This window comes from Syngnathus acus, chromosome 19, assembly GCF_901709675.1.
Source record: "Syngnathus acus chromosome 19, fSynAcu1.2, whole genome shotgun sequence".
Lineage (NCBI taxonomy): Eukaryota > Metazoa > Chordata > Actinopteri > Syngnathiformes > Syngnathidae > Syngnathus > Syngnathus acus.
Window position 1 is genome coordinate 3,005,715 of NC_051103.1, and position 20,737 is coordinate 3,026,451.

General features: G+C 43.4%; 1 protein-coding gene and 1 long non-coding RNA gene across 5 annotated transcripts in view; one reads left to right on the forward strand and one right to left on the reverse strand.

Annotated features, from left to right (window-relative positions):
• The window catches only part of snx29 (sorting nexin 29), a 57,856-nt gene that overhangs the window by 7,831 nt on the left and 29,288 nt on the right, over positions 1–20,737 (reverse strand). Inside the window, exons 17-21 of one of the 4 annotated variants that reach the window (XR_005101056.1) lie at positions 20,223–20,278; positions 19,686–19,767; positions 13,824–13,964; positions 8,554–8,693; positions 3,844–3,941 (exon numbers count right to left, since the gene is read on the reverse strand). Coding sequence is in view for 2 of the 4 variants with exons in the window: in XM_037277523.1 (XP_037133418.1) it covers positions 5,655–5,781; positions 8,554–8,693; positions 13,824–13,964; positions 19,686–19,767; positions 20,223–20,278 (546 nt within the window). In the remaining 2 variants the exon portion in view is untranslated. Of the gene's footprint in view, positions 1–3,808; positions 3,942–4,969; positions 5,782–8,553; positions 8,694–13,823; positions 13,965–19,685; positions 19,768–20,222; positions 20,279–20,737 lie in introns of those variants that run through there. The other 3 variants (XM_037277524.1, XM_037277523.1, XR_005101057.1) reach the window with 3 other exon arrangements.
• LOC119137953 lies at positions 1,572–4,362 on the forward strand. The gene is made up of 2 exons (XR_005101058.1): positions 1,572–2,627; positions 3,350–4,362. It is a non-coding gene; the product is annotated as an uncharacterized LOC119137953 (long non-coding RNA).

Sequence of the window (20,737 nt, forward strand, 5' to 3'; positions counted from 1 at the left end):
CCCTTGTGGATGAAGAAACTATCTCTCTTTTAAAAAAAAAAAAAAAAAAATTCTTGCACCAACAAAAACTTAATAATTGGTCACCTTGAGTGGTGTCATTAAAAATGAAGAATTCTCTTGGCTGCAAGCACGATTCCAAACTGCACCTGCAAACCATCGTCTGCCCTGTCTTCTAATGCTTTGCATGAGACAAGCGGATGTAATGCATATAAATTGGCGCGGCGCACACAAACACACGCTGCTTGTGCTGTCCCTCTCCGACAACTGTTGGAATCAATCTGAGCCTCTCAGCTGGTCTAAAGCAATCAGTGTGATGGGATTCTACTTGCTTCTTGCTTTACATATTCAATCTGTCTCAATCTTCTGGAGATAAACACAGCTTCCCGAGGTCCTTGGCAGCGCCGTGCACTGTGGCTTCGCCGTAATGAGCCGTGGAGGGCTGAGAGAGCCGAGCGTACGAGCTCCATCGAGGGAGGAGGAGGAGGGGGCGGGGGGTCGAATTCCAGAGAATCGAACGGAATTTTTTTTAAATCAAACAAAGGTGAACTCCAAATTTTCGGACCACTCCGCTCGTCTCTCAGAAAACTACTCGATTTCTTCTTGACTATTATCTAAAAAAAAAAAAAAAGTTACTGCTCACACTCCACAATCCAACCATTCCACTCAGTCATAACCATAAAGTACTTTTAAATGCCACTTGTTTTTATGGTGCTTCTGTTCATGATTTCCCCTCCAAGCTTGAATTCTTGAGCTGTGTCAGGCTGATTGAAAAGCAAAGCAAAAGGCGGATAAAAAGAACGATGATGCTCAAGACTAGCTCAAATGCCCACCGCGGTGTCATCTCAAACAACAATACTGATAACTCACAGAAATTGTCACAATGGGAAAAACAACATTGCTACATCCTCATAATTGACGCAAATAAAAATTTCATGTGGAAATGCCACAAGTTCTTTGTTGTAGTAAAAACTCCACACTTTCATTTGACTGAATACAGAAGTCTGTAAAAAAAAAATGTGAGTCTCAAGCTCTGTCTGGAGGCCAGCTTGTCGTGAAAATAAGAGAGCAGCACTCTCTAATTTCCCACTGTGAAAGTCACAATATCCCCTGGGTGGACCTCCAACAAAATCTGTATCAAACAACTTCAGCACAGACCTTGCTCTCCTAACGCAAGCAATCCAAAAAAACTTAACTTCAGTAAACACTCCTCAACCCACACAACTCCGACAGCCTGCTGGAAAAACCAACAGAATCGCTAAATCATCGCTGGCACGGTAGACGGGGGCCCTCTCTGGCACCATCTTGACTTCATCCCTATCCACTAGCAAACATGACTCCAAAATTGATTCCAGCGCTATTACCAAAGACCGATGAATTTAATCACGAGTTGCCGATTAATCGATTAATTTCGACAGCTCTAATCGTTAGTATTCAGTGGATTTATTTTCCAGTTGTCACATACAGCAATCCTGCCGCCATTTTTCTACTAACTAACTCGGTCCCTGTTGAGATGTCTATTACCAAATTGTCTTTGGCCGCATGTGTCGGAGTAATCCCGAGCGTCGTGTTGCAGTACAGACGTCGCCGTTCCCGATGGGGCAACGGCTATCATCCAGATCACACAAACAGGAGCTAACCCCCGGCACCTCGGCTCATTTTTAATTGCTCCCGCTACATAACGCGCGTAACTCAACAGAGGCGTGGAAGCTGCCAGCATCATTAGTAACAAAATCACTTATTCCCTGTCGCTCACCCAGTCGCACTTCATTCCATCTTTTATTTTTTTCTTCTCTTCGCTGCAAACACACAACTCGAGTTGCTACAACAACGGGGAATCACAGCGGCTTCGGGGAAACAATCATTCGCAGACATGGCCTGAAGCAACCCGAGGGCGTGGAAAAATTTTTTTTTATACGACTTGAGTGCAAGTTCAGAGCGGTGTGTGTGTTTGTGACTCCACTAAAGATTTTGCTGTGATAGCACAGGTACGAAATGAAAAATCAATCATAAACAAATTTAACACCAGCTTACTTTTGTACCTTTGCTGATTTCATGAATAGAAAACTTATGATGGTCTGTCACCTCTAAAAATGAGCAGAATGAGGTGACTAAACAAGCAATCTCAGATTCGAAGAAATATGCGAGAATATCACTCAAAACAGTCGCTTGAAAATGGATTTCAACAAGGAGACGTCCAAATTGAAAAAGTGCGGACTAGGTGAAACATGGCGGGGCAACCTGAGACGGCGTGATGTCACACCTCTCAAATAGAAAGGTAATTAGCACCAACACACCACTCACGTTCGCACGTAACATTTGTCCACATGAAGAGACAATAAAATTCACACCCCTGCCTGGAACCGAAAGAATACAATTATAAAAAAGGTGTAGACGACTGATGCATAGCGAGGAGGGAAGCCTCGTGTCGGCGAGGAGGGAAGCTACATTTGGAAAAGGGTGCGATCATCAACAGCTTAGAGTCTTCCTAATCACGAAGATTGCACCTATGACTCAGTGCTTCTGTCACCTTCTCGCACGGCACAACGGATTTCAAAGTAGCGGTGGGTGGAGGCGGCTGTGCTCAACCTTAAAGTAACAATATGCTGTTTGACCTTATCGCACAGCAGGTATCGTACGTTTTTTTATCGTAGGTCAATTTGATTGAATTTCAAATTTTTCCTTTAGTTATTTTTAATTCGTGAATTGAAAGCAGCTCTGTCCAAACCGCAGTTCACTCCGGTATTAACCTCGCCTGATATCCAATGCCGGGGACATAAATTCTGCGGCACAAATACTCTATTCTTCTTTTGAGCCGACCTTGCATTTTTTTTTTTTTTTTTAGGGTGGCAGTCCATGCGTCATTGTCTTATTTCAACACAGTAAAAAGTGTAGAAGTGGCGACTAGGATAGATTTTTGTGCCTGGCCAGGTTGAGGTCAATGGCTTTGACTGGCAGATAAGATATGAGAGGCCATATTTCCTACTGGCATTGAATGCAACAGAGCCTTGAAATATGCAAGGCCAGATAGTTTTTCTGGGATTTAAGACTTTTTGGTCCAAGAAAAACATGTCAGGACTTAACACAGCAAAGCAGGGGGAGAACTTGATGACAATTTCCGCCGTTGTCTCTTGAATGACGGCAGCGGGAATCTTATTGACTTGTAATGGCCACTTGTGCTGTCCTTTGGGTGGTCCGTGTGTCGAGGCGACGTGACAGCAACCTTGTGTTTTGACCTGCCAATTACGTTCCAATCATTCACAACACACTTGCTCTTTTTTCTCCTCCTCTCGTCACCACCTATCATTTTTCTACCCTTCTATTTCTTTTATTCCCTTCTATTCTCACTCAGTTTTATATCAATTCTAGCTCGAGTGGAACCTCGTGATTTGAAGGGAATCGACTGTTTAAGAATGGACAGCCTGTTACTTATACAACTCTATTTGGCATATTTATTTCCTGCTCATCAGCGACGAGCGAGACACAAAAGCGAACCGGCTCTCCTGCTGCGGAATCTTTGAATGCTCCGCTGGGAAATTGATTGTTTCCGAGAATTTAGCCCGGCCCTTTCATCTTTTTTTTTCCCCCCAATTGACTCCAGATTGATTGCCGGCTCCTTCCTGTTGCTTCAAGTAAAGTTCACATCGTCTGTGGTTAAAAAGAGCAAAATGATGTGCGGACCACGCAAAGAATGTCCTTGCTGCGTTTATTGATAATTTTCCTGAGACAAAATGCAAATGTAGCTCTAGTAAAAATAATTCCTAAATATTATTTAAAATACCAAGTAAGGGTGTTGCTGCTATGGATACTCATGAGAGACAAACTTAGCAAATAAATCACACTTACTTTTTTTCCACTTGAAGGAATACTGGAAGTCATTTGTGATGGTATTTTACTTGCATCTCCGCTGAACAAATTGGGAATCGGCTTACAAAGTGTTGTCTCTGAAATAGACAATAATTGTGTTGTGTTATCTGAAGTTAATTCAGAAACTAAGCTGTTGTTTCCCATTTATCAAGTTGTTCTGTCTTTCATTTGACTTTGTTTCCTTATCGCTTCCCGCAGGTCAGCGACTAAAGTGCTCCCTGCGTGCATGTCATCACAAAACTATCACGGGCGCTCAAAGTAGCCCAAGGCGCGCTTTTGATCAAACCGCAAGTGTGATGAGAACACCTGCAGGTGCGCCTTGCACCACAGCAGGGAGGATCAAGTGCAATCTGAGATACAAAAAAATGCACAGGCGACAGGGGAAAATATACTTTTCAGAAAGGAAATGGGTCCAGCCATCCGTCGATTTTTGATAGCGCTTATCCCGTTTGGCACTGCAGGGAGTAACAACTACCCGACGGCTATTGGAACACATGGGGCGGGGGGGAGAATGGAACCCCTAAACATTCAATCGGCAAATGATGACATTCCAAGCACTTTAAAATCTTAAGTCGATCATGCTTGAAAGTCACATACATAGAAAGGAAGCACAAATAGTCTTGTGTACATCTCAATGACACGCTGGGATGCTGCAGAGATGTCATTTACAGAATCGGGACATTTATGCATAGAGTTGAAATTCAAAGCACTGACGCTGATACGGCTCGGACACGCGGAGAACCTCCAAATGGGTGAATGCACAAAGTGACATGTAGTACAGAAAACATTTGTTCGCACACAGCACAACTGTACGAGTACAGAATGAACATTAATCTTGTGCTGTGTTCCGATGCTGCAAGGCTGAATAATAAAAAGCCATAATGCCCTCTATGTCTTTCTATTGACTCCACATCTGAGGTGGCCATCTTACTTTTAACTTTAGTAAGCAATGTCCACCTCGAGGTGCAGTAGCCAAACATTGACCAGTGGGGGGCGTATGAAACAAAAACAACCATACTAAATGGTCTTGAGTTCTTTTAGCTCTTGACAAATAATATGGTCAAGTGTGGGGGTAAAAAAAGAAAAAAAAATACAATCAACATTATTTCCAATATGATTTGTCTTTATTGAGCAGCTAAGGTGTCTTGACCCTAAGCTTCAAGTTGCACACTATTATATGTACACACTTGTTGGGTCACGGGCACTCTCCTTGCACTCCTAATAAACAGCTCCGCTTCACTTCAAGTGTTTATGACATTCATTTGCAAATGCACCGCTGTGTTAAATCCTGCTAGGAAACATTAGCCCTAATCTTCAAATAGGGACTTTCTCTCGTGGCATTATAGAGGCCATTGTACTTGGGGAATGATTCTTGGCTCTGATGATGTGGAAAAGGTTACTTAGGGTGTCAGTGGTGTAGAACCCTAATTGTTGAAAATTCATTAAATATGGGAGGGAAAATCAGAAAGAACACATTACCTGGCGCTCCACACGAGATACCTGGACTGGTTGCCAGCCAATTGGGCAGAATGAATGGCCGAATATTAGGCCGATGTTCCGCCCGATTGTGAATCGTGATTAGCTGAAATCTAACGGGCATCATGACGAAGCACACTGATGCAGCTATCAACACAGCTGTAATTATACACGGTAGGCACTGTGACTACACACACTTTTACTACAAAAAATGAGCATAGTAAGAAATAAAAGCCTCATAGTGGCAGTCTTGAGGTGAGGTGAGGTAAGAGTGATTTGGTCCCTTAAAGTCTTCATGGACACATCTAGAAGTGCTAGAGGTCACCACTCTGGGGTTCGGGTCTGGTTTCCTGGTGGTGGCCGCGACCTAGTCTCGGGAAGCGGGATGACGTTTTGCAGCGGGGCGTCTTGGGGCCGCTGTCGTTGGTCTGGGGCGCATCCCTAAAATGCCACAAGACAAGAAGATTCAAATGAACATCTGCTGAGGTTTGTTATTCAAACAGACAACTGCTGGCCCGAATCGTCGCCCTTCTGCCAGAGCACTTCTTTTGTTTAATCTAGACTTTAGTCAAAACCATACCGAAAAAGCTGTTCTTAAGCAAAATCCCCATAAATAATTGGTCTATTTTCCATTTGAAATCCGATTCAACAACTTTTTAATTAAAAGACAATGTTGATATGATAGATGAGATAATGACGCAACTTTAGATGCTTGGCCAGGCGTGATAATGCTTGCTGATTGCAGCTGCTTATCAGTTTTTACATCAGATTAAATGGGAGTGAGTTTTTGAACAGCTTAACAAAGGAAGTATAACTGGCCAAAGCAATACGTTTCAACACCAATCCGATAATGAGTAGAACGTGCCATCTGAATTTCGTCCTTTCACTCTAGGGACGTTCCGATACTCCGTTTTCTCAGACCGATACCAGTATGAGTAAAAGTCTCGATACCAAGAACCGCCGATACTCAAGCACTTTGGATACAAAAAAAAGACTGTAAATCCTACTGTTAAATTATTTTCCTTCAGATTGCATGGAACTACTGGCAAAACTGGTATCGGACAAAATCGTGAGAATCGATACTGTGAAATAAGGCTGGTAACTGCATCGATATCTGGTATCGATGCCGATCCATATTTCATTGCCTGTTGGCTTTTTTCGAATCAAGGAAAACACCAGTTAAATCTGCAACTAGCTTGACAGTCAACGACATAACAGATATCTTAGCACTTCCACAAACCTCGCCGCAGTGATGATACCAGCGTCACCGTCGTCGCTGCTACGAGCGAACCTTCATCCCTAACTAGTATCAGATGATGATGAGGATGAAAGATGGCAATGAAAAAGCAGCACGGTGAATTAGCGACGCGTTAACAGCTCGAGCAGTCACCCTTCACCTGCCGCGCACGATGATGATGATTTGACCAAGGGACCACTGCGGATGGAAAAATGGCAGCGACAAAAAAACAGCACGTCCAGCACTCTTCAAAAATGGAAAGTCATTTTCAGTGAATTGCGAAGAAGCCTTTTGAATACCCATTTGCACAGGGAAAATATTTTCTCTGTGTTTTTAGATAAGGGAAGGATGCGACGTCATCATTCATGGGAATTCTCTATTCTTCCGATTTCTACTTTCCAGCTTGTTGCCGTTGCATTTCGACACCGTATTGACTTGAACAGTGAGCGGGAGAGCCAGCTTTGCCAGGCCTGGCTGAAATGTTATTCATTTGACTGCAGGGAAGCATAATTAGAGCAAGCAGGTACACACAAGCCGCAATCTAATTGATTGGCTCGACAGGAAGTGGTGGGCTCGAGCAAATAGTACATGCCGGATAAACTATTCCCTTTTCCTCTTTCTTGCACGTTCAAGCACACGCGCACAGCACACACAGTCACACTTGCCTAATCTGGCACAATGAAAGGTTACATCCTTATTCTGGAGTCAAACTGCCCCAAACTGCTCTTGACAGCAAAACAAAGGTCCTAAGCACTTTGTTTTCCCGTCGACAGCAAGTCAATAAGGCAGGAAACAAGCCAGCGAGTGCGGAGTCTTGTGTTCTGAATAAAACAAACACCTCACCATGGAGCTGCATTCAAATTATTAGGGAGTCCAAAGGCCAGACAAGTTGATGGAAACGTGGGACTGCAGCGTCAACATAAGAAATACATCAATTTACATGTTTTAAGTTAAATATGTGAATTAAAGTGCATCAAGAAATAAAATTCAAAAATTAAAGATGAATGGCGAATTAATGACATGAATGGACAAAAGTATTAGGAAACCTATGTATTTATTTATTTTTTTAAATATACACATGACCCATTCATTTTAAAAAATATAGAAAAGAACGTTATTTTTTTTTGTTTCACGTTCTATGATTTGACCACAAATGCATCAGGTATGTGTGCTACAAGCAAATGTGACGGTATTTCCTTTTGCACATGCTCTGTTTGCAATCAAAAAAACATTTCCCCTTGAGCTTGGAGATGTGAAAGAGATATAATTACAGAGCCTCTCGTTGGGAGAAGCTCCTGAGACTTCTGTGCTTTCACTGTTTAGCGGGGCCTCTGGGCCCATTTCCATTCTACTGGATAATAATAGTGTCAGGCATTTGGGTTAATCGCTACCTCTCATTTTAATTTTTTTTTTTTTACAATGGTATATTGCTTTTAATTAACAACCGACTGGTCTTTTTTTCCCCCTCCCTCACCTAGCCACAAATTAATAGAGGAAATTATGCAGAATGGTTTGAAAAGTTACAAATTCCAGAACTGAATTAGTTTGGTGTTCTGTCCAAAATGTCAATGTTTTCTTTTAATAACAGTGCCTTTGGGTAATTTCAAGAGTGACAAGTCTGCATGACTGTCAATGACTGTTGCTGCTGTAGCCATTAAGTGAGATGTCAACATTCCGGTCAGACGGCAGAGACAGGTCATTTCCCGCTGACTGATTGCAGTAAGTGCAAAATGTTGTGGAAAGCTGACAGGAAATGACTAGAACGTGTCATTTGGAGATGCTGCTGGTAGGGTTAGGTAGGTGGGTCACTGAGCAATCAGACATGTTTTGAGTGTGTGTCACAGAACATGTACTCTACTTTTGGTTAAGTGTAACTTTCTGGTTTATTGATTGCTACTATTGACCTCTGTTGTCGGTTCAATTTGAAAGTTGGAATCTAATTGGTTCATAGCATCTGTGCATGTGTGTCCACTTACAGACAAAAAGGCAGCAGTGACAGCAGGGTCTCCTTAGTGGGATGGGTGGTGAAGTCTGGCAGCGTCTGGATCACTTTGTTCATGACCATACGAAGGTAACACTGCAGCTGCTTCCGCCTCTCCTCCACAAACTTGGCGTCCTTTAAACACACACGGACGAGAAGCGGATCGTATGACGCGGGAAGATGCGTTTCGATCTGACAATCAAAATAGCTATCAGTGTGAATTCCTGCAAATATTTTTACAGTGTGTGAAGTTTTGACTTTCAAAAGACAAGCTGACATGAATGACAACAATAAAGAAATCATTGATGGTTATTTTGCCATTTGCTTGCCGGTGAACAAAGAAAATGAGCTCAAGCGCATTCAGAAGTCCTTCATGGTGTGAACCACTGCAGGCAGCGGCATGCAGCCACATGGCGCGAGCTAGCATGGCTAATGGTAGTCCAGCAAAGGCTCACAACAAAGCCTGGGCAACGGTCTGTTTTACTGGGACTAACAGCCCTCGCCAGTTGAATTGAAATGGAAACTACTGCTTTTTCTTTTGATCTCAAATCCAAATCCCAAGGACACTTCATTGGGCCGACTCAAAAGACGCTCTTCAAAGAACCGTTTGTTGTGCTGGTGATGTGGAACATCTACTGCTCCAATCCGAAAGGACCGAGAGACTTAATTAAACACGCAGGTATGCATCAAATTTAAATTGATCCTTCAACAATTGCAATGTGGTTTGACGGGTGAAAATACGAGAGGAACAGATTCAAAGTAACAACAAACTTGACGAGGTAAGCGGAGCTGCATCTTAGCTTGCCAATTAGCTTGAGCTAATAGCGTCGTTTGAGTATACTGTGGGTTGACTATCAACACAAATACGAGTGGCTCGTGCCAGGAGAAGAGACGGCAAGCGAGTCGTGCAAATCTGATGTGTCAGATTAGGCTTCGCGTGCCAGTGTGAGTTTCATGCTCTACCAACACATGAAGGGACACCCTGACTGCTTTCATGGATGTCAGAGGAGTAATAACCCTAATGGACATTGTGACACATTCATGAAGACGAAACGCGGTAGCGAAAAGGTGACGCCGCTCGCTCGGAAAGACGGCGAAGCAACTGTTGCAGGTACGACTTTGCATCACCCCTTGGCTCCTCCCATCCCGAATCGGTCCATCGTCACATCAAGTGGAGGTGCCAGTGGATATTAAACATGAAGGCGGAGCAGAGCTTAAAGAAAACATCTTAGGGCCTAATTCTGTCAACGTACGCCTGCACCACTTAACACACACAACTCCTGTATGAGCGAGGACAGCTTGACATGTATGTTGCTCTCAACCTTTTCCAAATATGGTTAGACACCTCCTCAACCTATGAACGTTTGCACTGGCACCTGCCTTTTTACACAGTCTGATTAAAACATTAGTATTGTTATAATTGGTATTAAGGACTCAAAGTGTGTTACGAAGACACTTCAGATTTTGACCTCCAAGCTAAAATAAATTGCCGGCATGTAATTAGATGGTTTGATATTTGCATTTGCAAGCATGATGTTGCTAATAAAGGGTCCGGCGAGTTCGTAAAAGCGCTAATGGAGAGTGGATGTTGTCATAAAAACATGCGGCGATATACGGGGGCCTGGAAATGGCCATGTGCACACAAGCACATGATGCTGGATGTCACTTCAGAGAGAGAAACGATAAGCTCAGATAAGCACAAGAGGGGAAGCTGTCAATGGGAGAGACGCTCCAACGTAGTCACATATGCTCACTGGATTTCCTGGCAGCTTTACACCATTCAAGTCTGGCACAGGGGAAGAAAAACACTCCTGATAGCAGTTCCGAAGAAGAACTTAATGTTGCCCGGCAACAAGACGTTTTAGGAGGAAAAAAGGCATCGCTGAGGAAATGAGTGGACTGTGATCAAGTCGGAAACTTTGCAGCAACAATGCTGGTAAAGAAAAAATATATATATATATTCTTTCTTTCTGGTCACTTCTTAAATCAGCATGAACGCGAGCGACGGTGATTTGGACCCGAGAAACGAAACGAGAGTGGGCAGCAGGGCTGAACATTCTGTTCTCTCCACGCCGCATGTAAACACTCTCCAACGCGCAGGTCTCGGCTATGCATAAAACATCACAAGCGATTCAGGAATACGGAAACCTTCACAATGTCATCATTTCAAAAGCGTGAAACATGTGTATTGCATAATAAATGAAGACAACATACTAAGATTGGTTAATAATTCACTTTGTAGTTTCTGATTAATTAATCAGGGCAGCCCTGGCACTAGTGCCGATTGCGCAAGAGGCTCATTCATTTTTCGGGACTCTTATATAATGTGATCAAACGGCAAACAATGGTGATTTTTATTTATAGACACACGCGGTACTTAAGCAATCATCTCTATTATCTTGTCAATAAGCAACCGTAATTGCAATCACCACTCTGCCTCAATATCCCACCAGGCGTACAGTTATCCCGTTTCAACGAGCTTTTCTGTGAAGATTTTATAATTGAATCATCAGTGAGGAGTTTGATTGACTGATCACTCCGGCACGCTTCTCCAAATGGGATTAAACCATAACAAACAGCAGAAAAATAAGGCCCAATATTAGTTTTTTTCAAAATATCTCTTATGTCCAACACCAAAACTGCCATTGTCTTAAATTGTGCATTTGAAGGAAAATTGACTTCATTGCACCTCTGAATGGCATTTGCTACTAATATAAGTCAGCGGGCCTACTTTCACAAAAGGTCCTTTTCTATTCACCGAGCAGCTATTCCTTCAACAACGCCAACATATGTTCTCCGATTTGGCTATTAGCAGGCATAATGGTGTGCTATTTGTTCAAATTACCATTATGGCTGTCCAGACCAAAAGCGGTGTTAGGAGCAAGCGTTACTGCAAAGATGAGCCAATTCTGGAAACTATTTGCCTAGTTAAGAAGTAGTCAAAGAAGTTTGAGAAGTGTCTGTGTGTGTGTGTGTGTGTGTGTGTGTGTGTGTGTGTGTGTGTGTGTGTGTGTGTGTGTGTGTGTGTGTGTGTGTGTGTGTGTGAGATACAGTTCACTCACACAGCTGGACAGTCTGACCTCAAGCACCAGGAGATTCATGGCCAGTGCGTTATTAAGCTCATTATCAGCGATAGAAACCCGCAAATGAGGTAAAAATGGCTTGATGGCGACAAATCGCGCAGGGGCCAGAGGTCAATTTGACCACCGACGAGAAAATTATACAATCCCGCAATTATACAGAAAAGTGCGCGACTTTAAATAATGTAACTGTGGTTTAAGTGAAGGCCATTTAGAAGGTCGGACCATAAAGCAGGCGTTTGGAGAAGGCGGCCCGAGGCGTCAACGGGATGTTTTACGCGGGGAGAACTTAAGCGAATCACGCCGATCAATACGACACTGTTTACAAAATGTAACTCTCAATATCACGCAGATCAGTCTTCTGAAAGCCGTTGCATTAGTTGCTAAGCTGAAAATATGATTTGCTTTGCCATACATATCGTGGCATTTTTATTGGTTCATTTCAAATTGCAGTAACATTGATCCGATGATGGCCGGAAACCCCAGTAGAGCAAAAGGAATCATTTGACATTACGTAACTGGGCCCGCATTAATTAAACCGGGCGAAGCTCCAAGTAGCAAAAGAGGATGATGACACATTCACAGGCATCTCCTCAAAAGCAGGCTAGACCGATTTTACACATCTGAACCGTGACTTCCTTCATGGCTCCTGGAGAACTTTAGCTCGGTAGCTCCGTGCTGTCAGTCACGTTGAGGGGCGCGGCATGATGAAACCGTGAGAACGCCGGGCGTGTAATTGAGTTAGCGAGGATGTGTGATTTTTACAGCTGCTTGAAGTGTGGATATTCAAAAGTGCAGATAAAAAGACTTGGGAGATTTTCGCTGGCCTGATGTTACATTTCTGAGTTTTTAGATGGACGAGACGGTAGGTAGGGAAGATTGTAACAAGATGGAGGAGGCACAGAGGGAGCAGCGTGGCACAAAATGAAGGATATAATAAGTGACTGAAAACACGTTTGTGTTTCAGTCTCCTGGGAAATAAACGACGATGAGGAGGTGGGACAAATAGTTGCTGTGGTGGGGGAGTGTATTTGTAAAGACATCGAAGCTTTTTTTTTTCTTTTCCAAAATGAGCTCAAATGCAAACTGAGTAGGTGAGGAAAAAAGGCCGATGGGGGGGGGGGCTGGCTTGTGAAATTTCAAAATAGAAAAGAAAAATCAAAGGCAAAAAAAAAAAAAAGGGGGAGAAGCGATTTACACAGCATGAAGAAGGGCGACAGGAGGAGAAAGAAAGGAAGGTCTACTCAGGGGGGCAATCACGGGGCCATTGAGGTAACCCGTGGGAAAAATATTAGGGGTCTGAATTCAAAATCATAGCCCTGTCTCAATTCTTTGAATATTTCCACCTGCTTGTCATTTGGAGCACTTGCGAAATCTCTCCAGAAGCATGCAGGCTTTGAGACGTGGCCTAAAAGCGATAAATCCGGGTCGGGGCTTTCTCTTGCCATGCTTGCTGATTTCCAAGGGATGTTGCAAACCAATAATTCACACAAACTGCCGGTGTAATGAGCTTTAGAGGGGCTTTCAAGGACATGATAGCGGCCACTATGTGGTCAACCATACGACACACAACAGGGCAGGCATGCTTATCTCGGTCGGTTTAGATTTCCAACCATGAAACTGCAGAGTACTTTGAAGGTAGCGAGCTTGACCGGCGCTTTCGGCCATGGCGGCTTCAAACCCAACCAAGCAAAGCATCCAGGTCAGAACCAAATTAAGGTTGGAGGAACCGGCTGCTGACGGTGGGGACGATGTGGACCTCGGGCTGTCACTGCCCGTGAAGAATGTGTGCATGTACAGTAAATACAGCAGAAGCAATGCACCAGTGACATTTTGGACACAGGCTGATCAAATTTAATGATCCCAACTTAAAACTGACACATAATCACTATAAATGTTGATTTGTGGGGGATATAAAAAAAAAGTCAAGCATGACGACACAAAATGTAGATCTAAAAATGTAAATCATCAATCCACTTCTAAATCAGAGCGCTCGATAGAGTGAATTTTATGTGGGTGTACCAAAACGAAAATGAGCTGCTTTCCAAAGTATATTAAAGTCATACATCACAATTGAGAGCTTGATATGTTAGGGAGGAGCTAAGGTTAGCCTGGGTTGTCACGGAGAGTCTCTGCTTACCTTCATGAACTTCAGAAAAAAAATTCAAGACAATCTTGAGCTCACCTTGTTCCCGATGGCTTTCTTTGGCGGGAAGTTGAACGTGTCCACTTGTGGAAATTGGGACCTCAGACGGTTGTGCAGCTCCCGAAACTCGGTGTAGCGTCTATATACATTCCACTCATTGTCCAGAATGCGGATGTAGACCTGAGGAATAGACAAATAAGATATGGATGGATAACGTGAGCTTTGCATTTGATAAGCTTGTCATTAAAGTTTCATATAGCCTCACCGAAATCAGAGAAAAAAAAAAAAAAGGTTTTTCCACATCATCTCGCTAACATAATGCCACGCAGAGATAGAGTCTGTCTTTAGACGTGACAGCTCTGCTACCATTTCCATGCACCATTAGCTGCTTTATTCACACTCACAAAAGAGAGGGGGAGCGGGGAGAGGAGACAAAATGAGCCTATTACAAAGAAAACGAGAAGGAGATGGGCTTCTGTTTTCATGGGGGTGAAAACCGGGAGTGAGAGATGAAATGGTTTTTTTTTTTAATTCCATTTCAAAACAGGAGCTGATACAAAAAAACGTTGTGGGCAGTAGTGCTGAAGCACCGATGGTGACAAGTTTGGGAAGGGGGGGGTGCTGAAATAAACCATGTGACCTCACAATTGAATTGTGTGACGCAACTTCAATGCTGATGTCACAAGCGTCCCTTTTTGACCCCGTTTTCCACGTCAATGATGTGCTCCGATGAGACACCTGAGGGATGACTGACTGTTAGCGTGTCACTCCTTAGCACCCCCTGATATTACAAGAGCTTCATCAAGCATGACGGGAGCACGCTTGAGAGTTTACATGCAATCAAACATGATGTTGGTTGCTTTTATAGCACTTTGCATTTATTAGTGTCATTCCACCATTATAACCAAGAAGCAACTCGTGTTGGCGGAATATTATTTTATTTTGCGCTGGAGGAGGATAGACCTTTCCAGGCTATTTATTTGCATCTGTATGTCTATTTTGGGGAAATCTCAGCTACATTCGATATAATTTGGATGGGTAAATGATTCAAAAAATTAGGTGGAAAATAAATCAAGTCTAAATAATAAATCAATTTTATTCTTTAAAAATGTTAGTTATTTTCCAATTTCAGGGACCACTTGCAATACCGCCACGGACCGCTAAAGGGCCGCGAACCACCAGTTACAATCCCTGCCATCATTAGATTAGGCTTGTTGTGATGGAGATTACATTTGAGCCATTGAAGGAACACTTTGACAATGGAAAAATGTCCAGAGGCTAAACTTTGCTAAACTATGAGGTGAGATGTAATGAACAACTTCAATAAGTAGAGCATCTGAAATTGAAATGTCTCAAAGCCATTTCACCCAGGAGACGTGTTTCTTATCTAACAAAGTGAATGACCTTTACATGGCTCGGGAGGAAAAAGGCTTCATTTCTTGTTTTGAGGCGACTGTTACTTTTCTCACTGGTGTTTTTGTCAGCGTGCGCATGACACTACAAAGCGGGAAATGCGAACATGACAAACCTGACATTTTGGACGGTCATTAAAAGGCATCGGCTGTGTTTTGTTAGCCACGGGAAATGTCTCGTTGTTGAATCATCGACGTCGTGAATGTGTCTAGGGAATGTTAAGATATCCCAAAAAGTTTGTTGAATGATTCGACAATTATCTATCGGTACAGTGGAGAAGTGTTGAGTACATCTGCCTCACAGCTCGGCAGTTCTGGGTTCAGATCCAACTTGAATATATCCTGCTTTTTTTGCCGCTCGAGGAAAAAAACTCCATTGTATAGTTACGACAGCAAAACATCAGAGCAAGATGCCGGGACAAACAAGCTGTTTCAAATGTGCCTGCTCTGTCACGTTTCCATAAATTAGAGCATTGTTTAATGCAGAGTGACTCTTATTTATCTCGCATTTTCCAAGTGGCTTCTCCAACATTCCCTACTGGGAATAGGAACGTCTAAACAGACAGCCTGTATTTTGCTTGCATTAGTAAAATGTGAAACACGGGAAGCAGCTGTGTTGTTGTTGTCAAGCTGCTGTTTTCCAATCCCATTAAAATGCAGCACCTGAAACCAAAAGAGTGCGGCGAGAGAATTTGTTGACTCTGACTGAACATTTATTGAAGGGATGCTTGTATAAAATATTCAAAAAAATGTTTTTTTCACGGTTTGATTGGTAGCGACTGGTCATTCCCTCTAAATTACAGCAAATAAATTGTTGAGATTGACTAAAAGCCTGGAGCTACCCCTAAAATTGGGAGGATCCACATTTTCTGCAATAGTACTGTATCAGTTTGATTTGTGTACACATTCAAAGTCATTCTTAGTTATTTTTGCCTTGCCAACAAAGGGGAAAAAAAAACAGAGCGAATCCAGGAAGGACTGAAGAGCGGCAAAAGAAATTCAACTGAAAGCAACGGGAGGCTAAGTGCAATTAAATCGAACTTGGTGAAAGACCGATATCTTTTCTTTCTCCTCACACTTCTCCTTTCATAAAAGAAAAGCCATCAATACACCAGGGCGACGTTTTCAAGTAGGAAGCTACCTTGGAAAATCCTCTCACGCCCCAGCAGGGGGCTTTTATCACAATTACCGCCATGATTCCCATCGCCTCCTCTTTTCCTCGCGACTGAGAGTCTTTGTCGGATAGCATCTCTTCCTTCTTTCCCGAGGACGAGCCACTAACAACACCCGAGGATTAGCCATCTTGAGGCAAGCAGCAGGCAAATGCCGGCTGCAATGTAAAGACGAGATGAATTGGACACAAAGACAGAGAGGAGTGAAGCTGACTGATGAGAAGATTAAACACGCGAGGTAAAGGCAGACAATTAAAGGCCCCGGACAGGAGGAGGAATGAAAAATTGACAGTAACAAGGCTAAGAGAGCTGATTGACAAATTACACTTCAGCTCAAGAGCTCATCGGCTAAAATCGCCGTCACCAGCCAAATTGGGAAAGGGGAAGACAGGCCAAATTCCCATCCCACCTCTCACATGTCACATACAGCTGCCAATGACACACCGACGGAGCGCTTTTTCAATGGCTGGCTCACCCGTGACGGGCTAAAGTGGGCGTCCCTCGTGTTCTTTTGTGGAGGGGTTCAAATCCAGGTGACGTATCGACATAAGTGGGGTGGTTGCGTGGTCAAATAATTTTATTTGGATCATAAAAAAATATTAATCATGTATTTTGCAACCATATTGAAAATCCTCCTGATCAATTTGAAGAACTTTTTTTTCCCAGACAGTACTCATCCCTAATGTCTGAACTAATTGCATCTTCCCTTGTAGGTCAGTAATGAGCTTACACAATATAGTGAGTCCGTGTGGTCGTAAAATTGAGTGCCTCCCCGCTTGCAAGGGCATGCGATGTAAATGAGACGGTGGATGTGATACCTAAGCGGCAAGACGAGCGATGATGTTTCATCTAAGATTGATGAATATGACACCAAGACGAGTGTAATTATTGTCATCAGCATTGTAAAACATTCATCATTAACACAACAGTGTCACTAACCCGCCATTATCACAACTGTAATTTATTTTTCTCAAGCGCTGGAAATGAACATTTAAAGCAGACTTATCATCACCAAGACAGAACTTTCTGGTTAATCACAAGGTCTCGGAGCCAGCATGCAAACGCAAGGGCTTACTGCCTCTGAAGTTAACCCCAATTTATCCATTAGCTGAAACGGAAATTAAAGGTGCTAGGACAGAGCCCACTTTGAATTTCTCCAGGGACTTCAGGACACGAGTGTCGCCGACGTACCGATGAGGATGTCTCAATTATTCATCGAGCGGCTTATTTATGCGGCTGTATATAAAAAGCTCAGAGAAGCAGCCAAGAAGCCGAAGACCGTTTGTTCATGCGACTGCCGTTAATTGGGTGCGTTCGGTCTTCCTCACTAAGGTGGACGATGCTGGATGATGCATGAAATTATAAATTGGCGAAAAATATCTTAGCTATGTTCGTATTCGCATGGCGATGAAATCAGTATTTGCCGGCGCTTCATTTTGAGTTTTGTGTTGAAAATCAATGAAAGGAGCGTCTAATCTGGGAAGATGTTAAAGAGGTGATATTCATGATTCATTGTTGGTGGTGGGAGAGTCTCACTCGCATCGCCTCCGAATTAATCATCCGCCGCGTCGCCGTCTTCCAAACATATCTGATCAATATGAATAGAGGAGGGGGGAAATTAACAAGAGAGAATAAAGGAAAGAAAAGACGAGTGGGGAGAGTGGTTGGGGTCAAAAGTAGGAGGGGGAAAATTGCAGATGGATGATGCCACGATTTGACTGTGCTAAAAGAAGAAAAATAAGCTAACATGACATAACTTCTTCCATTTTCAACCAATTGTGCAGTTTTCCTCAAATCCCTCTAAAACACACTAGCTAACACTCCCGTACAGCACAAATGACTCGTGTCAGGTGACGTTCATACAAATGACGTTTCCTAACCCTCCTCTCATTAAAGAGTCCACTGCTGGGATTCTGGAGGAGGGAGAACACTGCGGCCGCTATAATGTGCTCATGAGTTCAGGAGGGGTGAAGGAAGGAAAAATGGTCACTGATGATGGAGCGATTCCATCCCCCAAGCTTCACTGAGCTTGGTGGAAGTCATTTCAGAAAAGGTGGAGAGAAAAGTGACTGCAGGAAAGAAAAAAAAAAAAAAAGACGGAGAGAAAATAGAGTAGGAGCTTCAGCATAATGCTGCGCAAGCTGGTGGAGGGAGGGATGGAGACAGATGGGGGGATGATGAAGAAGAGGGGACTGAGGGGGGGAGGCGAGACTTTGAGGGAGGTAAAATGTGAGAAGTGGTGTTTAGATGAGGCTTTCCTCCTCTCAGCACATGGCTGTTAGTGAGCTTATTTTAAACCACAAGGTTGCTGTGACCTAACTTACGCCCATAACCACCTCCGTTTTTAAAGCCCATGGTCATGAAAAGCTGGGGGGAAAAAAAAAAAAAAAGACTTCATACTTAGAGGGGGGGTGGCCCCTGATGATGCTCTCCTGTCTTTTAAACATTCGTCCGGGCGTTCAATCATGACAACTAGCTCACCTTAACAACAATGACTCCAGTAACCTTGGCCATCCATTAGGCTGTCCAAGAACAAAAAGCCCTCTCCAGAGGGAGCCATTAGACCAATATAGCTCTGGGAAGGAAAGTTTCCAATGCGCCAGATGGGCTGAACTTTCTATTGGGCTCAAGAGCTGGACAACCGATAGCGGTGCAACACACGCACTGTTACATTATCTATACGCACCGGAAATTGAATATTGCGATTAATTGCCTAGTCAAGTTAGCCAAGTGAGTCGATTATGTATCAGCAAATGAATATTTGTTTGTATAAAAAATTATCTGAAGTAGCGATGGTATCTCCCAATGATACATTTTGTCTTGAAGTGACGATGGATATAATTTAAGTGTCAGACCTCGTTCTGCCCGAGATGTGAATTTACATCAATTATGTATAAACTGAGCCGAGCCGAGCTCGGTAGCAAGCCGTCCCTGATGTTCAGTTAGCGCTAAGGATGTGTCACCTGTCTCTTCCTGTCCTGAATGGTTTCACCTGACTAACATTACAGCTGTACCTCCTGGCAATGCCGAGCGTGCGTGCGTGCGTGTCAGAGAGTCAGCGTTCAAATTTAATACCTTGTGAATGTGAACGACAAGGTAAAAGTTGCATGAGAACTTGACAGATCCGAGCAGGAGCAGCAATTTAGTTTGTTGGACAACACTCCAAGTTACGCTCCCTGCACACTCTCCTTGAATATGTTCTATCAAGTTATTCTGAAGTCACTGGGTCAAAAAATTGTATTTGTAAACATACTTTGACAAGCAAATCTTTTTGTGCTGCCTTGGATGACTCTGCCGTGCATTTGCAAACAATTTACCTGATAGACGTGGTAGGCGTTAGCAGCTCTGCCCTGCAGGAACACGGAAGGGATCCACACGTTGATGAGAGCACGATGCGCCCTTAAGGGACATAAACAACGAGCGCTTTCACTGCTATGGCCGATTACGTCCGTTATCGTAGTCATGATCATCGCCGCCGACGCCGTGCCAATGCGCACATTACAGCTTAGAGCGGTGAAAGAAGCGCAAAGTGTTACGCGAGCGTGTATCAAAGCACGCTGAGAGAAGGAGGCGGAGGTGGGGGGTGTCATTTGGATATGAGGAGAGAGAAGAACATCTGGTCATCTTGGTGGGTGGTCAAAACGGATCAAGCGTGCCACACCATGAGACCAGAGAACTGTAGAATTTGTCATAGATGGTAAACAGAGTGATATTATTTTGATTTCCTCCAAATGATTTCATGACTATTCCAATTATTTGTCATTGTTATGAGCCTGCTCATTAAAACCACCTCCGCCCTCTCCTCTTTCATTCAAAGTCATTCCTGAAAACGGAAATAAGCGGACAATCCTTACGTTTCAAAATCGGAGAGGCTGGGATCGTCTGACGTCTGACTCAAATCGCCTGGGACCTAAGTGTTAGAGAGAGAAGAGAAGAAAAAAAAAATCACATAAATATGGATGAAGTGTTGCGGTAACTGTTTACCCAAGTAAACATCTGGAACGTTTTTGTATGTTGTGCATTGAGATGTTGTAATCCTGATGTGACATTGCCCGATGAGATTATGTGTTAGGCACACGTGTGTGAATCTATCAAGCCTCTGGTGATCTGCATCGGTCTACCCAGCGGTCCCTTGAGACAGCACATGAGCAGATCCAGATGTTGGCAATCGGAGTCGTTGTATGTGTAAAATGTAGGACATCTCTCCATCCAAGTCATCTAAAGCTGACTTAAGTGGCGGGGGGGGGGGCTCAGCATTGCTCACACCCTCCAAGGGCCACATGCATAGATTGTAAGGTCACAGGAGATATGTTAACGTGACCGTGGTTTGAACTCTTTGAAGCTTCTCAGCATGTCACTCCAAGGACAC